General features: G+C 58.0%; 1 protein-coding gene across 5 annotated transcripts in view; it reads left to right on the forward strand.

The window, feature by feature from the left end:
* Window positions 1-14,107, forward strand: part of ADAP1 (ArfGAP with dual PH domains 1) — a 65,333-nt gene that overhangs the window by 26,579 nt on the left and 24,647 nt on the right. For 4 of the 5 annotated variants that reach the window (XR_005016409.1, XM_036824971.1, XM_036824970.1 and 1 more), the window contains exons 2-3: window positions 3,005-3,135; window positions 11,714-11,805. Coding sequence is in view for 4 of the 5 variants with exons in the window: in XM_036824971.1 (XP_036680866.1) it covers window positions 3,005-3,135; window positions 11,714-11,805 (223 nt within the window). In the remaining variant the exon portion in view is untranslated. The remainder of the gene's footprint in view (window positions 1-3,004; window positions 3,136-11,713; window positions 11,806-14,107) is intronic. The other variant, XM_036824972.1, reaches the window with a different exon arrangement.

Below are 14,107 nucleotides of genomic sequence, written 5' to 3' on the forward strand. Positions count from 1 at the left end.
GGACCTGCCAGCTTTCCGTCCGGATCTCCTCACGTCCGCAGAGAGGGCACCGCTGCTGGACCCGGCGCGGGGTGGGGGAACATGGCTGCACTTGGTGGGCCGCGGGGCAGGCTGGGCTGGGGCCTGGCAGGGGGACCCCGGGAGGGTGCTCTCCTGGGTCCTCTTTGCAGCAGCCAAGCGGTTTCTTGAAAGTGACGCACGTGGGGAAGCCTGTCCTGAGGATAAAGGGCTGATGTAGCACGTCGGTTCCTGCAGATGCATGTTTTCCACCGCCCCACAAGCTGGTGAAAACTGGTCACGAGTGGGGGTCTTCTGTCCAAGAGCCCTTGGGCTGGAGGTCTTCTGGGGCTCCCTGGCCCCCAGTGTTTTCTTCCGCCCCCTCCCCAGAGGCTCAGAGCTGGGGCATGCGGCCTCCTCCCTACCCAAGCCCCCTGTGCCCACCCCCCAGGTCCCCACACACCCGTGCACCCCAGTACATCGGGGGCCCGGCTTGTGGCCGCTGCCAAGCCCTTGCCACCAGAGTACCTCCCCGGGTCACGTTCAGGGCAGCGGGGTGGTGGCCTGTCCCTGGCGTCCCCCCAGCGGTCACCCTGGGGCAGCGGGAGGGAGCTCGCGGGCCCCCCACCCCTGCACGTTCCGGGGGCCAAGACAGCCCGTGGTGAACAGGGACCTAAGTGCCAGGACGGGCCGACGCCGGGGAGCGAGGGGGCGTCGCAAGGGGTGCGTGGGGCCCGGCCGTGGTCGGGGAGGCCCGGGGGGGACGTGTGAGCTGGGGCGGGGGCGCCGGGGCGGAGGAGAGGTCCCCAAGGCTCCACCCAGAGAGTTGACGTGATGAGCGTCTGTGTGCCCAGCGGGCAGAGGCTTGGCCGGGGGGACGCAGGGCAGCAGGGCGTGAGGCTGGGAGTCAGGAGGACGGAGGGGCCCCCCCCGCTCACAGCCCTTCTGAGCTGGGGTGAGGCCCGAGGCCCCCGGGTCTCTGGGCTGCCCCCACCCGTGCTGGCCCCGGTTGGGGGCCACCAATGTCAGCCAGCCCCACGCAGGGGGGAGGCAGGGCAGGGGCCCCCGGAGGCCTCGGAGCACTGCCTCTGCGTCCCTGGGCGGGGCAGCCCTCCCCCACCGCCCAGCCGCGGCCGAGCCCCCGACCCCGTGAGCGGCCAGCATCCCTCATTAGGAGGCCGGCTCGCCCGTGCCCGCAGCCCCCATGGCGAGTCTGCCGGGAGGCCGGGGCAGGGGCCCTCGGGATGACACGGCCTTTCTGCTCCCGAAGCTTCTCTGTTCCACGTGCCACCTAGACTGTGTGTCGTGGGCCGGAGACCTACCTCCCTGGCTTCCAGTTTCCTCCGCGAGACCCCAGAGCGGTCACACCCCGCCCGGCCTCCGGACTGGATGGCTGTGAGCTGGGCCGTGAGCGCCAGAACCGGGCTTTCCCTTCCCCCGAGCTCGCCTGCCCATCCCGCCAGCCGCCTGTGCCCCTGTGTCTGCGAGCTGACCCTTCACTCCCCAGACAGGCAGGGAGGTGTGTCTGGGGCCCAGGGTCCCGGGCTGGAGGGGTCTTGACCCAGGAACCAGAGGTGCCTGCCACCCCTATGGACCCCCCCCCCACACACACCCCACACACACGTACACACACGCACGCTGCATGGGCCCGTGGCGGGTGTTTGGTCTCCGAGCAGGGCTCTGACCCTCTGGCACCAGGGTGGGTTCTTGGGGGTCCCTGAAGGGAGGTGCAGGGCTGTGTCCTCAGTAGGGTGGGGGGCCTGGGCCAGCCCCCCCGTGGATACAGCCACCTCCCAGCCTTGTCTTTTTTTTTCTTTTAATTTATTTTTGGCTGAGTCCCGTCTTAGTTGCAGCACACGGGCTCTTCGTTGTGGTGCGCCGGCTTCTCTAGTTGCGGCGCACAGGCTCCAGGGCGCATGGGCTCTGTAGCTGCGGCACGCGGGCTTAGTTGCCCTGCGGCACGTGCAATCTTAGTTTCCTGACCAGGGATCGAACCCGCGTCCCCTGCGTTGTAAGGCAGATTCTTTACCGCTGGACCACAGGGACGTCCCCCAGCCTTGTCTTATCACAGAGGGAAGTGTCCTCCTGACCTGGGGGGGGGGCATTCACGTGCTGATCCCAGCGACCCCCGGGTCTGTGGGCTCCAGGCCCCTCGGGTGGCAGTGACCACAGGGTGGGCTCAGTGCTGTGCTCTCACACGGGCGTGGGGGGTGTTAGCTAGTTTAGGGGCTGGGTGCAGACCAGCCCCCCAGGGGCTCCCAGGGAAGCCTGCTCAAGCTGGTGGCCCTCGGCTGGGAGCCACTGGGCATCTTGATTTAGACCAGTCCGATCCAGAAGCTTCCCTGAGAGACGGGAAGCCTTTACTGGACGACCCGTCCTCTCCAGAGAAAGCCTCTGTAGGACTCCTTTCCGCGGCCCAGCCCCTCACGCAGTTACCACGTGGACACACCGATGGCCGATGAACTGGGGACTCGGGCGCCAGCGCCCACTTACCCTCCGCCCGACTTAACAAGCATCACGTTCCTCAGTGTCCACGGTGCCGCCGTTCTGTGTGAAAAATGTCAGACCTCTCGCAGTGTGGACACAGGTGGGCCTCCACGGCCCCGCCCTAGCCACATGCTGCTTTTTCCGTTGCCTCAGCTGCAGGACGTGACACGTGTTGGCGTGTCCTGGTCACGCCTGCCGGACGGGCGCTGATCACGGGTTCTCATCAGCACGTCGCCCCAGTGTCTCCCGCGCTACTATGTCCACTCAGGGTCCCCTCGGTCCCCGGGAGCAGCTAGGATGATGGGGTGGGGCTGCTCCTCTGTGCGGGGGGCAGGGACCCCCACTCTGGGCCCCCAGAGCCTGTGAACCTGGTGGTCTGGCCGGCCTCCCGTTGCACAGACGAGACCAAGGCCAGAAAGGGAGGGAGCCTTCCAGACCTGTGGGCCCTGGTCCAGTGTTCTGTCCCCTCTGGGGGACCCTCGGGGTCAGCGCCCCCTGAACGTCTGGCCTTGTCTTCCAGATCCTGACTGGGCCTCATACACCCTAGGGGTGTTCATCTGTCTGAGCTGCTCTGGAATTCACCGGAACATCCCTCAGGTCAGCAAGGTGAAGTCCGTCCGCCTGGACGCCTGGGAGGATGCCCAAGTGGAGGTAAGGCCAGGCAGGGGTGCCAGGTGGGGATGGGCGGACACAAGCCTGTCCCGTTGCCCCTGGGTGACCTCGGCCCCACCCTCTGGGTCATGACACCTCGGAGGTTGCTCCATCCCGGTGCCCCAAGGGGGCCTGGGCTGTCAGGGATCCCAGGCTGCGGGGAGACCGTCCACAAGTGTCGGGAGGCCCAGGGGCCAGCAGCTGGACCTCGGCCCTCCTGTGCCACTGCCCCCGCCCTGTGCGTCCAGTCCCAGGACTGACTCTCCCTGCCTCCCTCTTGCGGCAGCTGCAGAGTGAATGAATGAGCAAGCGACTGCAGGAGACTATTGATTCCCCTCCATGGGCAGTTCCTGCGGCTTTGGTCCCATTTCCCCACACCGGGGACATTCTGGTGCTCAGGGAACACAGCATGGAGCAGCTGTGCAATGGGACGGGCCCTCTTGTTGTTAGGGTTTTATTGCTAACCTTACGGAGAGTCGCAGAAGGTAACAAAAGTCAAGCCCTTCACTGAACCATCCATCCATCCATCCACCCACCCACCCACTCACCCACTCATCCATCCATCCATCCATCCATCCATCCATCCATCCATCCATCCATCCACCCATCCACCCATCGACCCACCCATCCACCCACCCACCCATCCACCCATCCATCCATCCACCTGACCCGTGTTTATTGCACAATTGCTATGGGGGGCCTGGCGAGTGGCTGGCCCCTGGAGAAGGCCCTAGAGAGGGGGACATGCAGGTTGCCGGTGGGCAGGGGGTGGTGACTTGGGCCGGGGTGGCAGGCAGGGCCCCACAGCCTGAGTGAAGGTGAGAACAGGGCACAGCCTGGGGTAGCGAGTTCCAGACAGAGGGCCGTGGCTGTGGAGGCTGCCCAGGTGGGGCCTGAGCCCTGACGGAGGCTGCGGGGAGATGGGTGGGAGCCGAGGGCAGCCCCCCTCGCTGCTCAGATTTGGCTCCAGGGTCAAGGGCTCAGGGGGCGTGGTGACCACGCCCACCGGTGAGGGGAGGAGTTCCCTGGCTGATGGCTGCCTCTGGGCTGGGGGACCCAAGGCCGGGCGCCCCCCGTGCACCACCCCCCGCTTCCGCGAGGAACAGTTCGCTGCTGTCCACGCAGCCTCCCCGGAGCTTGCTAGAAATGCAGAGTCCCGGGCCTACCCAGGCCCTCCTGCCAAGTCAGCCTGCAGGTGACGGAGCTGTCCTGTGCGCGTGGAACGTTCACACGTGTGGCCGGAGGCGCCCTCACCCCAGCGGTCGGACAGTGGGGGCGGAGGCTCCTCGACGCCCCGCGGGGTGTGATGCCTCGTGAGGAGGGAGGGAGAGCGTCCCGGACATGGGCGCCACCAGCAAAGCTCTGGTTTCCACCTGCGAGCGCTCGTGAGCAGGTCCGAAGGGAGGCCGGGCTGGCGCCAGTGGTGCAGGTGTGGGGCGGGGGCGCTGGGAGCTGAGAGGGGCCTTCATCCCCTTTCTGTCGTCTGCCCCTCTACTCCGTCATTAAAACAGAGGTGACCTCGAGGGGCTGGAAGGACTTGGCCTGCAGGGCGCTGGGCCCCCGGGTCGGTGTGGAAGGGGGCCTGCCGGGCCTCCGGGCCCTGCTCCTCCCCTCACTCTGCCCTTGAGTCCCTGGGCTGGTGGTCGGCCGGGGGTCCTGAGCCTGCGTGAGCCAGGCCTGCTCCCGGGAGGGCGGCCGTGATGCGGGGAGCTCGGCCCTGGCTGTGGGCCAGGCGCGCAGGACCCTTGTCCGTGCCTCTTCCTTTTGTTTCTTTTTGTGTTTTTTCTCCCTGAACTTCGTATTTTTCTATAGCATCTTCTTCAAAGAACTTATTGCAATGTAATTCACAAGGCACACAACTCACTCTCTCAAGCACAGCTCAGCGGTTTACGGCCCCGTCACTGACTTGAGCAATCGTCACCACAGTCAATTTTAGAACGTTTTCATCACTTCAGAAAGAGCCCCGAGCCCTCAGCTCCCCCACCTCCCCCCGCCTAAGCCACCACGCGAGCGCTTCCCCCCTGTATAAAGGCCCAGTGACGCCCACCGTGTGGACGGACCACGGTCCCGGGTGGCGGACGCTGGGGTGTCTCCCCGCGTCCACGTGCACAGGCTCCGGGGGGCACGGGTGCCCCCGCGTCCCCGCCTGGAGGGCCCCAGTTTACCCAGCAGGCTTTTGCGTGCACACAAGGGCGCAGGGGTCTTCCCACCGTGACCACCGGGCCAGCGACGGCCTCACAGAAGCATCGCCTCCTGCAGGGGCAGCGACGGGGCTCACGTTCCTCGAAGGGGAAGTTCAGAGGCTCCGTGACTGTAGTTTAAGGGATTTTGCCAGCCTCCCCTCTTGGCCACGCCTGTGCCCACGCGTGTGAGAGCGCTTGCCGCGTTCCTGCCGACCCCTGTCTCCCAGGGCCCGTCTGTGCCGACAGAGAGGTGAACCCTTGCTCCCAGGAGGGTCTTTTCTCGTCTTGAGTGAGGTGCGGCGTCTTGTGAGACGTTTCAGAGCCACCTGTGAGCTTCCGGGCCCTGGGCCACCGCGGGCTGCTTCCGTTTTCTCGTGGTTTACCTAGGAGGCCTGCAGCCCTCAGAGACGGCAGGTGAAGACGTTCTTCTCAAGGGCGTCTTTTGACTCTGCTCATGGTGGTTTCTGCAGTGGAAACGTTTTTACTTTGAAGTAATCCCATTGCTCAACCTTGCCTTTTGTGGTTTTAGGGTTTACAGCACACTTAGATAGGCCTGCCCTACCCTCAGATTATTTTTACTCAGAACAGCTTGATTTCTGTCATTCACACACCATACACCTCACCCTTTTAAAGTGTACAGTTCAGTAGTTTTCATGAATTCTCAGGGCTGTGCCACCATTGCCACGATCTAATTTCAGAATATTTTCACACCCCCAGATAGGCCTGTACCACTAGCCGCCACTCCCCAGCACTCCCCACCCCAGCTCCTGCTGAGAGGAGGACCCCTGCTTTCTGTCTCGATGCATCTGCCTGATCCGGACGCTTCGTGTCCGTGGAATCACACCACGTGTGGCTCCTGTGTGCTCTTTCACTGAGCACCGTGTTTGCAAGCTTCATCTGTGTCATCGAGGTGTCAGCATTTCATTTCTTTTTATGGCCGAGGTCATTTCCATCGCATGGATGGACCACGTCTTGTTTATCCATTCCCCAGCTGATGGACACCTGGGTTGTCCCGTTGCTCCGGCTCTTGTGAACAATGCGGCTCAGAATATTTCTGTGCTTTCAGTCCTCTGAGAAGAGGTGGCACTGCCGGGCCTTAGGGTGGCTCTGTGTCTAACGTTTGAGGATCTGCCAGGCTTTTCCCAGCACAGCTGCCCATTCCCACCAGCGATCCACGCGGATTCCAGTTTCTCCGCGTCTCCTCCAGCGCTCACTGCCGTCTGTCTGACTTCAGCCGTCCTGCTGGGTGCACGGTGGGGTCTTGTGCTTTTGGCCCCCATTTCCCTGACGATGAGTAATGTTGAGCATCCTGTCATGTGCTTCTTGGCCATTTGTGTGTCTTCTTTTTTTTTTTTTTAATAAATTTATTTATTTATTTATTTTTGGCTGCGTTCGGTCTTCGTTGCTGCACGCGGGCTTTCTCTAGCTGCAGCAAGTGGGGGCTACTCTTCATTGCGGTGCACGGGCTTCTCGTCGTGGTGGCTTCTCTTGTTGTGGAGCACGGGCTCTAGGTGCACGTGCTTCAGTAGTTTTGGCGCGTGGGCTTCAGTAGTTGTGGCACGCGGGCTCTGTAGTTGTGGCTCACGGGCTCTAGAGCGCAGGCTCAGTAGTTGTGGCTCACGGGCCTAGTTGCTCCGCGGCATGTGGGATCTTCCCAGACCAGGGCTTGAACCCGTGTCCCCTGCATTGGCAGGCGGACTCTTAACCACTGCGCCACCAGGGAAGTCCCTTTTTGTGTATCTTCTTTGGAGAAATGTCCATTCAAATCCTCTGCCCTTTTTAAAAATGGGTTGTCTGTTTATTATTGAGTTAGGTGATTTTATTGTTGAGTTCTTTATGTATTCTGGACACAAATCCCTTATCAGATTTAGTATTTGCAAGTAGTTCTTCTCATCCTGTTGGTTATATTTTAACTTTACTTTTAAAATAATATTTTTAAAATGCAAAAAGTGCAGTTTATATCTTAAGGAGCTATGTAATTTTTTCAATTACTGAGGTGAAATTCATGTAATATAAAATTCATTTTAAAGTGAACAATCAAAGTGGTACATGTATATAATGGAATACTACTCGGCCATAAAAAAGAATGAAATAATGCCATTTACAGCTACATGGATGAACCTAGAGATTATCCTACCAAACGAAGTAAGTCATAAGGAGAAAGACAAATACCTTATGATACCACTTATATGTGGAATCTAAAATATGACACAAATGAACTTATCTATGAGACAGAAACAGACTCACAGACATAGAGGACAGACTCGTGGTTGCTGGAGGGAAGGGGAGCTGGGGGAGGGAAGTACTGGGAGTTTGGGATTAGCAGATGCAAACTATTATGTATAAATGGATAAACAACAAAGTTCCACTGTATAGCACACAGAACTATATTCAATATCCTGTGATAAACCTAATGGAAAAGAATATGAAAAGAATATATAATATGTGTAACTGAATCACTTTGCTCTACAGCAGAAATTAACACAACGTTGTAAATCAACTATACTTCAATAAAATAATTTTTAATAAATTTTATTTTTGGCTGCATTGGGTCTTCGTTGATGCACGCAGGCTTTCTCTAGTTGTGGCCAGCGGGGGCTACTCTTCCTTGTGGTGTGTGGGCTTCTCATTGCGGTGGCTCCTCTTGTTGCAGAGCATGGGCTCCAGGCGCATGGGCTTTAGTAGTTGTTGCTCGCGGGCTCAGTAGTTGTGGCGCATGGGCTTAGTTGCTCCGTGGCATGTGGGATCTTCCCAGACCAGGGCTCGAACCCGTGTCTCCTGTGTTGGCAGGCGGATTCATAACCACCGCGCCACGAGGGAAGTCCTCAATAAAATAAATGTTTAAAAAAATGAAGTGAATAATCCAGAGGCAGGAACATACAATGGGGGAGAGTCTCTTCTATAAATGGTGTTGGGAAAACTGGACAGCCACATGCAAAAGAATGAAACTGGACCACTTTGTTACACTATATACGAAAAATAAACTCAAAATGGATAAAGACCTAAGCGTAAGACCTGAAACCGTCGATTAGAGACCTAAATATAAGGCCTGAAACCATCAAACTTCTAGAAGAGAACACAGGCAGTATGCTCTTCGACAGCCGTCTTAGCAGTATCGTCTTGGATCCATCTCCTCAGGCAAGGGAAGCAAGAGCAAAAATAAACAAATGGGACTACAGCAAACTAAAAAGCTTTTGCACAGCAAAGGAAACTGTCAACAAAATGAAAAGGCCACCTACCGAATGGGAGAAGATATTTGCAAACGATTTATGCAATAAGGGTTATTACACAAAATATACAAAGAACTCATACAACTCAGTATCAAAAAAAGAAACTGTCCAATTAAAAATGGGCAGAGGACCTGAACAGACATTTTTCCAAAGAAAACATACATATGGCCAATAGGCACGTGAAAAGGTGCTCACTGTCGCTAATTATTAGAGAAATGCAAATGAAAACCACAATGAGGTACCACCTCACGCCAGTCAGACTGGCCATCATTAAAAAGTCTACAAGTAATAAATGCTGGATAAATGCTGGACTTCCCTGGTGGCGCAGTGGTTAAGAATCCGCCTGCCAATGCAGGGGACACGGGTTCAAGCCCTGGTCCGGAAAGATCCCACATGACGCAGAGCAGCTAAGCCCGTGTGCCGCAACTGCTGAGCCTGCGCTCTAGAGCCCGCGAGCCACAACTACTGAGCTTGTGCTCTAGAGCCTGTGCTCCGCGGCAGGAGAGGCCACCACAGTGAGAAACCCGCGCACCGCAACTAAGGGTAGCCCCCCTCGCCGCGACTGGAGGAAGCCCATGCGCAGCAGCGAAGACCCAACGCAGCCAAAGACGGATCGATAAATAAGTAAATAAGGAAAGTAAATTCATTAAAAAATAATAATAGTAATAAATGGTGGAGAGTATGTAAAGAAAAGGGAACCCTCCTACACTGGTGGTGGGAATGTAAGTTGGTGCAGCCACTACAGAGAACAGTATGGAGGTTCCTCCAAAAATTAAAAATAGAACTACCATATGATCCTGCAATCCCACTCCTGGGTGTTTACTAGAATATTTTTAATCAAAAAGATATACACACCTCCATGTTCACTGCAGCGTGATTTACAATAACCGAGATATGGAAGCAACCTACAGATGAATGGATAAGGAAGATGTGGTGTATATATACAGTGGAATATTACTCAACCATAAAAAAGAGTGACATTTTACAATCTGCGACAACATGGATGGACCTAGAGGGTAGTATTATGCTAAGCGAAATCTGTCAGACACAGAAAGACAACTACTGTATGATCTCCCTTATATGTGGCATCTGGAAAACAAAATGAACAAATATTAAAAAACAGAAACAGACTCATAGGTACAGAGAACAAACAGCTGTTGCCAGAGGGAAGCGGGGCAGGGGACAGAAGAAGTAGGTGCAGGATATTCAGAGGCGTGAACGTCAGTCATATGAAAAATAAGTCACGGGATGTAACGTGCAGCACAGGGGATACAGTCAACAATGTTGTAACAACTTTGTCATCTCGTAATATGTATAAATGTCGAACCACTATGCCGTACATCTGAAACCAATACTGTATGTCAACTACACTGCAGCAAAAAAAATAAATCAAGCACATTCACAATCTTGTTCAACCATCACCTCCGTCTAGTTCCAGAACATTTCCCTCACCTCAGGGGAGACCCGTCCCCCTTAGTGGCCACTCCCCTCCCCTAAGACCCCCAGTAGGCTTTCTGTCTCTGGATTTGCCTGTTCTGGATGTTTCATACAAAAGCAGTCCTCTGCTGTGTGGCATTTTGTGTCCATTTCTCATGAGCCTCGTGTTTTTAAGGTTCATAAATCTTTTCACTTTCCTGATGGTGTCCTTGGAAACACAACAGTTTTTAATTTTGATGAAGTTCCATTGATTTTTTTTTTCTTTTGTTACTTGTGCTTTTGGTGTCACCTCTAAGAAACCACTCCTAACCCAAAGTCATGAAGATTTCCTTCCATATTTTCCTAAAATTATTTTTTAAATCATCCCGTGATTTTCATCTACTTTTGGCCACGCTGCGCGGCATGTGGGATCTTAGTTCCCTGACCAGGGGTCGAACTCGTGCCCCCTGCAGTGGAAGCATGGAGGCTTAACCACTGGACCACCAGGAAATACCCTTCATCTACTATTTCTATTGTTTAACTTTGGAAACTCAGTCTTTAATCCAGTTGGAGTTTACTTTGCTGAAAAGCATACCCCCTTTGCTCCAGTAGTTTCCAGTTTCTTATTGGTCATCAACTAATGGGCACTTCCCCCATCGATCTGAGATGTTACCACTACTGTACACCAACTTGTCCTACTAAACCTGTTTAATGTTGGATATTAGATCCTATTGGATCTGTTTCTGGACCTTTTAGGCTTTCTGGTCAGTACTGTTTGACTCATAGTAGCATTATAACAGGTTTGAATATCTCGTAGGAAGCATCTTCATTTTCAGAATTTTCTAGGATGCTTTTGCTTGTTAATTTTAAAATGAACTTTAGAATCTTTGCTAGCTCTTGAAAATTCTATTCCTGGTTTTCTTTTTTTGAGAATTGCTAAAAATAGATGAACATAAGGAGACAGCATGCTTTCTGTCTCCCTAACCAAGAACTTGGTATGTCTTTGGAGTTTCTTTTGCTCCCCAGGAGCACATGACAGTTTCTTCGTCAAGACTGAATGCTCCTCATTAGAGCTAGTTCTTAGGTGCTTCGTCCACCTGCTCTCATCGGCGGGCCTTTCCTCCTATTGGACCTCTGAGCAGATTGGTGTTTTGTATAGAAAAGCCGTCGCTTTTAGGATTCAAGTTGGTACCAGCCTTTTGCTGAAGCATCTTATTGTTTGTGATATTTTCCCCATTGACCCTCCACATCCACGGCCTGATGGTCCTCAAATGCGATGACTTAGAAGGAAGGGTCCCCTCCCTGCCCTTGAGGCCCCTGTGGTCAGGGCCCCTCCCCGCACCGGCCAGGCCAGGGCATCTCCTCCAGCACGCCCGGCTCGCTCCACCTCAGGGCCTTTGCACGTGCTGTTTCTGTGCCCGGGACGCCCCGCCTGGCGGCTGCTCCAGAGGCTCCCCGCCCCCGCCGCCCCCCCAGCCTGTTCACAGCTCGCAGTCGCACGCCTGGTCTCTGCAGCCTCACTGCCCTGCAGGAACGTGGGCCGCTTCTGCACCGCTCAGGCAGAGCGGACAGGCCAGGCCTCGCGTGAGGCCCGAGGGGGGCCCCTTTCTGGAGGCACCTGGCCCCAGCCAGCTGCGGGGAAGGGCAGTCCCCTGCCCCCGCTCGCTCCCTTCCAGGCGGCCAGCCTCCAGGGCCCGGGGGTCAGCCGGCCTTGGCCTCTGGGGCCCTGACCCCCCCTCTCTCTTGCAGTTCATGACCTCCCGCGGAAACCATGTCGCCAGAGCCACATTCGAGTCCAAAGTGCCCCCCTTCTACTACCGGCCCTCGGCCTCCGACTGCCAGTGAGTAACAAAGGGCTTTTGTCAGGGTCGCTGGTAAACAGCCCGCACGCTCTGGAGATGGCTCGGGACGACCCGCTGGCGGGCGGGAGGGGCCGGCGTGGGGGAAGGTGGGCGCCGGCCTTGCGTCCTGGGGGCCCCGTCCAGGCTGTCCTCCGCTTGGTTTTGGTTCTTGGTGCGCCGGGCGTGGACCTGGGGAGGTGGGGGGCCCGCCCCCGTGTGACCCCGGCCCCCGCACGGACCTCCCTGTGCCTCAGTGTCCCCGTCTGCACCCCACCTGGGTTCCCGCCCCCGTGGTCCCTGAGTGGCTCCCCCTCCGGGCTGGATGGCCGTTCCCCATGCCCCTCCTGCCCCAACATCCCCCGGCTGTTCCTTCCACCCGAGGCCCTTGCTTGACCCCCCAGGACCCCAGCCCCCAGGCTGGCTCCGTTTGGCCGCCGCTCATTCCTGAGGACCCCTCCCCCTCCTCTGGCCACTCAGAGCCGGGGGGTTGCAGAGGCCTTTCCTCCTTGGGTCCCATGGGCTCAAGGGAGGGTGGGCTCCTCAAATCTCTTTTCCTGGTGCCCAGCACAGGGCGGCACACTGTGGGGTTCCAGAAGGTTCTGGAAGTCAGGGGAGGTGCTTGGGGTGGAGCTGGGACCCCAGCCCCGTGGGGTTGGCTGCCCGTGTCAGGCTCAGCACCAGCAGGGAACCTGCCCACCAGGGGTCTCCGGATCCTTCCTGGGGGGATCCTGGGGACCCTCCCCCGTCTCACGAGCTGGCCCCCCCAAGCACCCCTCATACCTTCTCCACCCATATCAGACCCACCCATCCATCCCTGGCAACCCTCCCAGTGCCCTCAAGTGTCACCCAGGCCCCCGACGGCCCCCTCCTCAGCTGGCCGGTGTCACAGCTGCTCAGCTGCGGCTCGGAGGTGAAGGGCCCCTCTTGTGATGAGGGCCCCTCCCGGAGCTTCCTTTTCTGGGAAAGCAGGGTAGGGACGCAGCCCAGCCTCCTCCCAGGCCGGGGACGCGCCCACGGCTGCGCGGTCCCTGGGCGCCCTGCATCCGGCCCCGGCCCCCCGGGCGGCACCTCCCTCCTGTTTGCTCAACGCCGTCGCCTCCTGACTCACTTGGTGAACCCCACACCCTGGGGACCCCGCCCGGCGGCACCTGGACCCGGGCTGCACGCAGGGCTGTGTGTTTCTAGTTCTGTGTGAACGAGGGGTGGGAGACTGGGCCGCAGTGGGGAGGCTGGGAGGCGCGTCCGGTTCGGACACTTCACAGGCAGGGAGACCGCGGCTGGCCTCACCTCGGCACGCCGCGCCCACCCCTTCACCCCTGCACCCCTTCACCCCTTCACCCCTTCACCCCTTCACGGGCAGGCCGGCCCCCCAGGCCCCGGCGCATGCCGGGCTCTGGGCTCCCGGGGAACTCGCGCCCCGCCGCACCCGGCTCCATCTCGGTATGAATCAGCAAGGTGGCAGCTGATTCTGAGACCCGATTTTAATCACCCGGCCACAGGCTCCTCTGTGGTCTGGGCCATTTGCATGCACACCCTGCATCCCCACCGCTCTGAGCGTGTGACGAGGGGACAGACTGGCCACAGCCTGTCTCCCGCCCAGGGCTCGGCCAGCCCCTCTGCAGCCTGGTCCCTGCGAAGCCCCCTTCCTTGCAGGGCTGGGTGGTCAGGGCCTCTCGGGTGACCAGGCGTCCCCACTGGGAGGGTGCTCAGAACCCCAGTGGGCCCCACCTTCCAGAGACCTCCACTGAGTGAAGGTTCACGGGACCCGAGCCCGCCCCATTCCCCAGACTCAGGTGCTCAGGTCTGCCCGAGACCAGCCTTGGAGGGTGCAGATGCCGGTAGGGCTGGGGTCTGGGGTCTGGGGAGAGGCCCCTCGCCGGGCTGCTGTCAACAGGGAAACCTAACCGGGGAGCCACGAGACCAGGAGGGTGGGGGGGCTGACAGCCGAGCTCACTGTGGAGAGCCGTGCAGCGGTGGAGGGGGCGTGAATGCCCACGTACACTGTGGAGAGCTTGCAGCGGGGTGTGAATGCCCGTGTACACTGTGGAGAGCCGTGCAGTGGGGTGTGAATGCCCGTGTACACTGTGGAGAGCTTGCAGCGGGGTGTGAATGCCCGTGTACACTGTGGAGAGCTTGCAGCGGGGTGTGAATGCCCGTGTACACTGTGGAGAGCCGTGCAGCGGTGGAGGGGGTGTGAATGCCCGTGTACACTGTGGAGAGCCGTGCAGCGGTGGAGGGGGTGTGAATACCCGCGTACACTGTGGAGAGCTCTGCAGCAGGGTGTGAATGCCTGTGTACACTG

This window comes from Balaenoptera musculus, chromosome 15, assembly GCF_009873245.2.
Source record: "Balaenoptera musculus isolate JJ_BM4_2016_0621 chromosome 15, mBalMus1.pri.v3, whole genome shotgun sequence".
Lineage (NCBI taxonomy): Eukaryota > Metazoa > Chordata > Mammalia > Artiodactyla > Balaenopteridae > Balaenoptera > Balaenoptera musculus.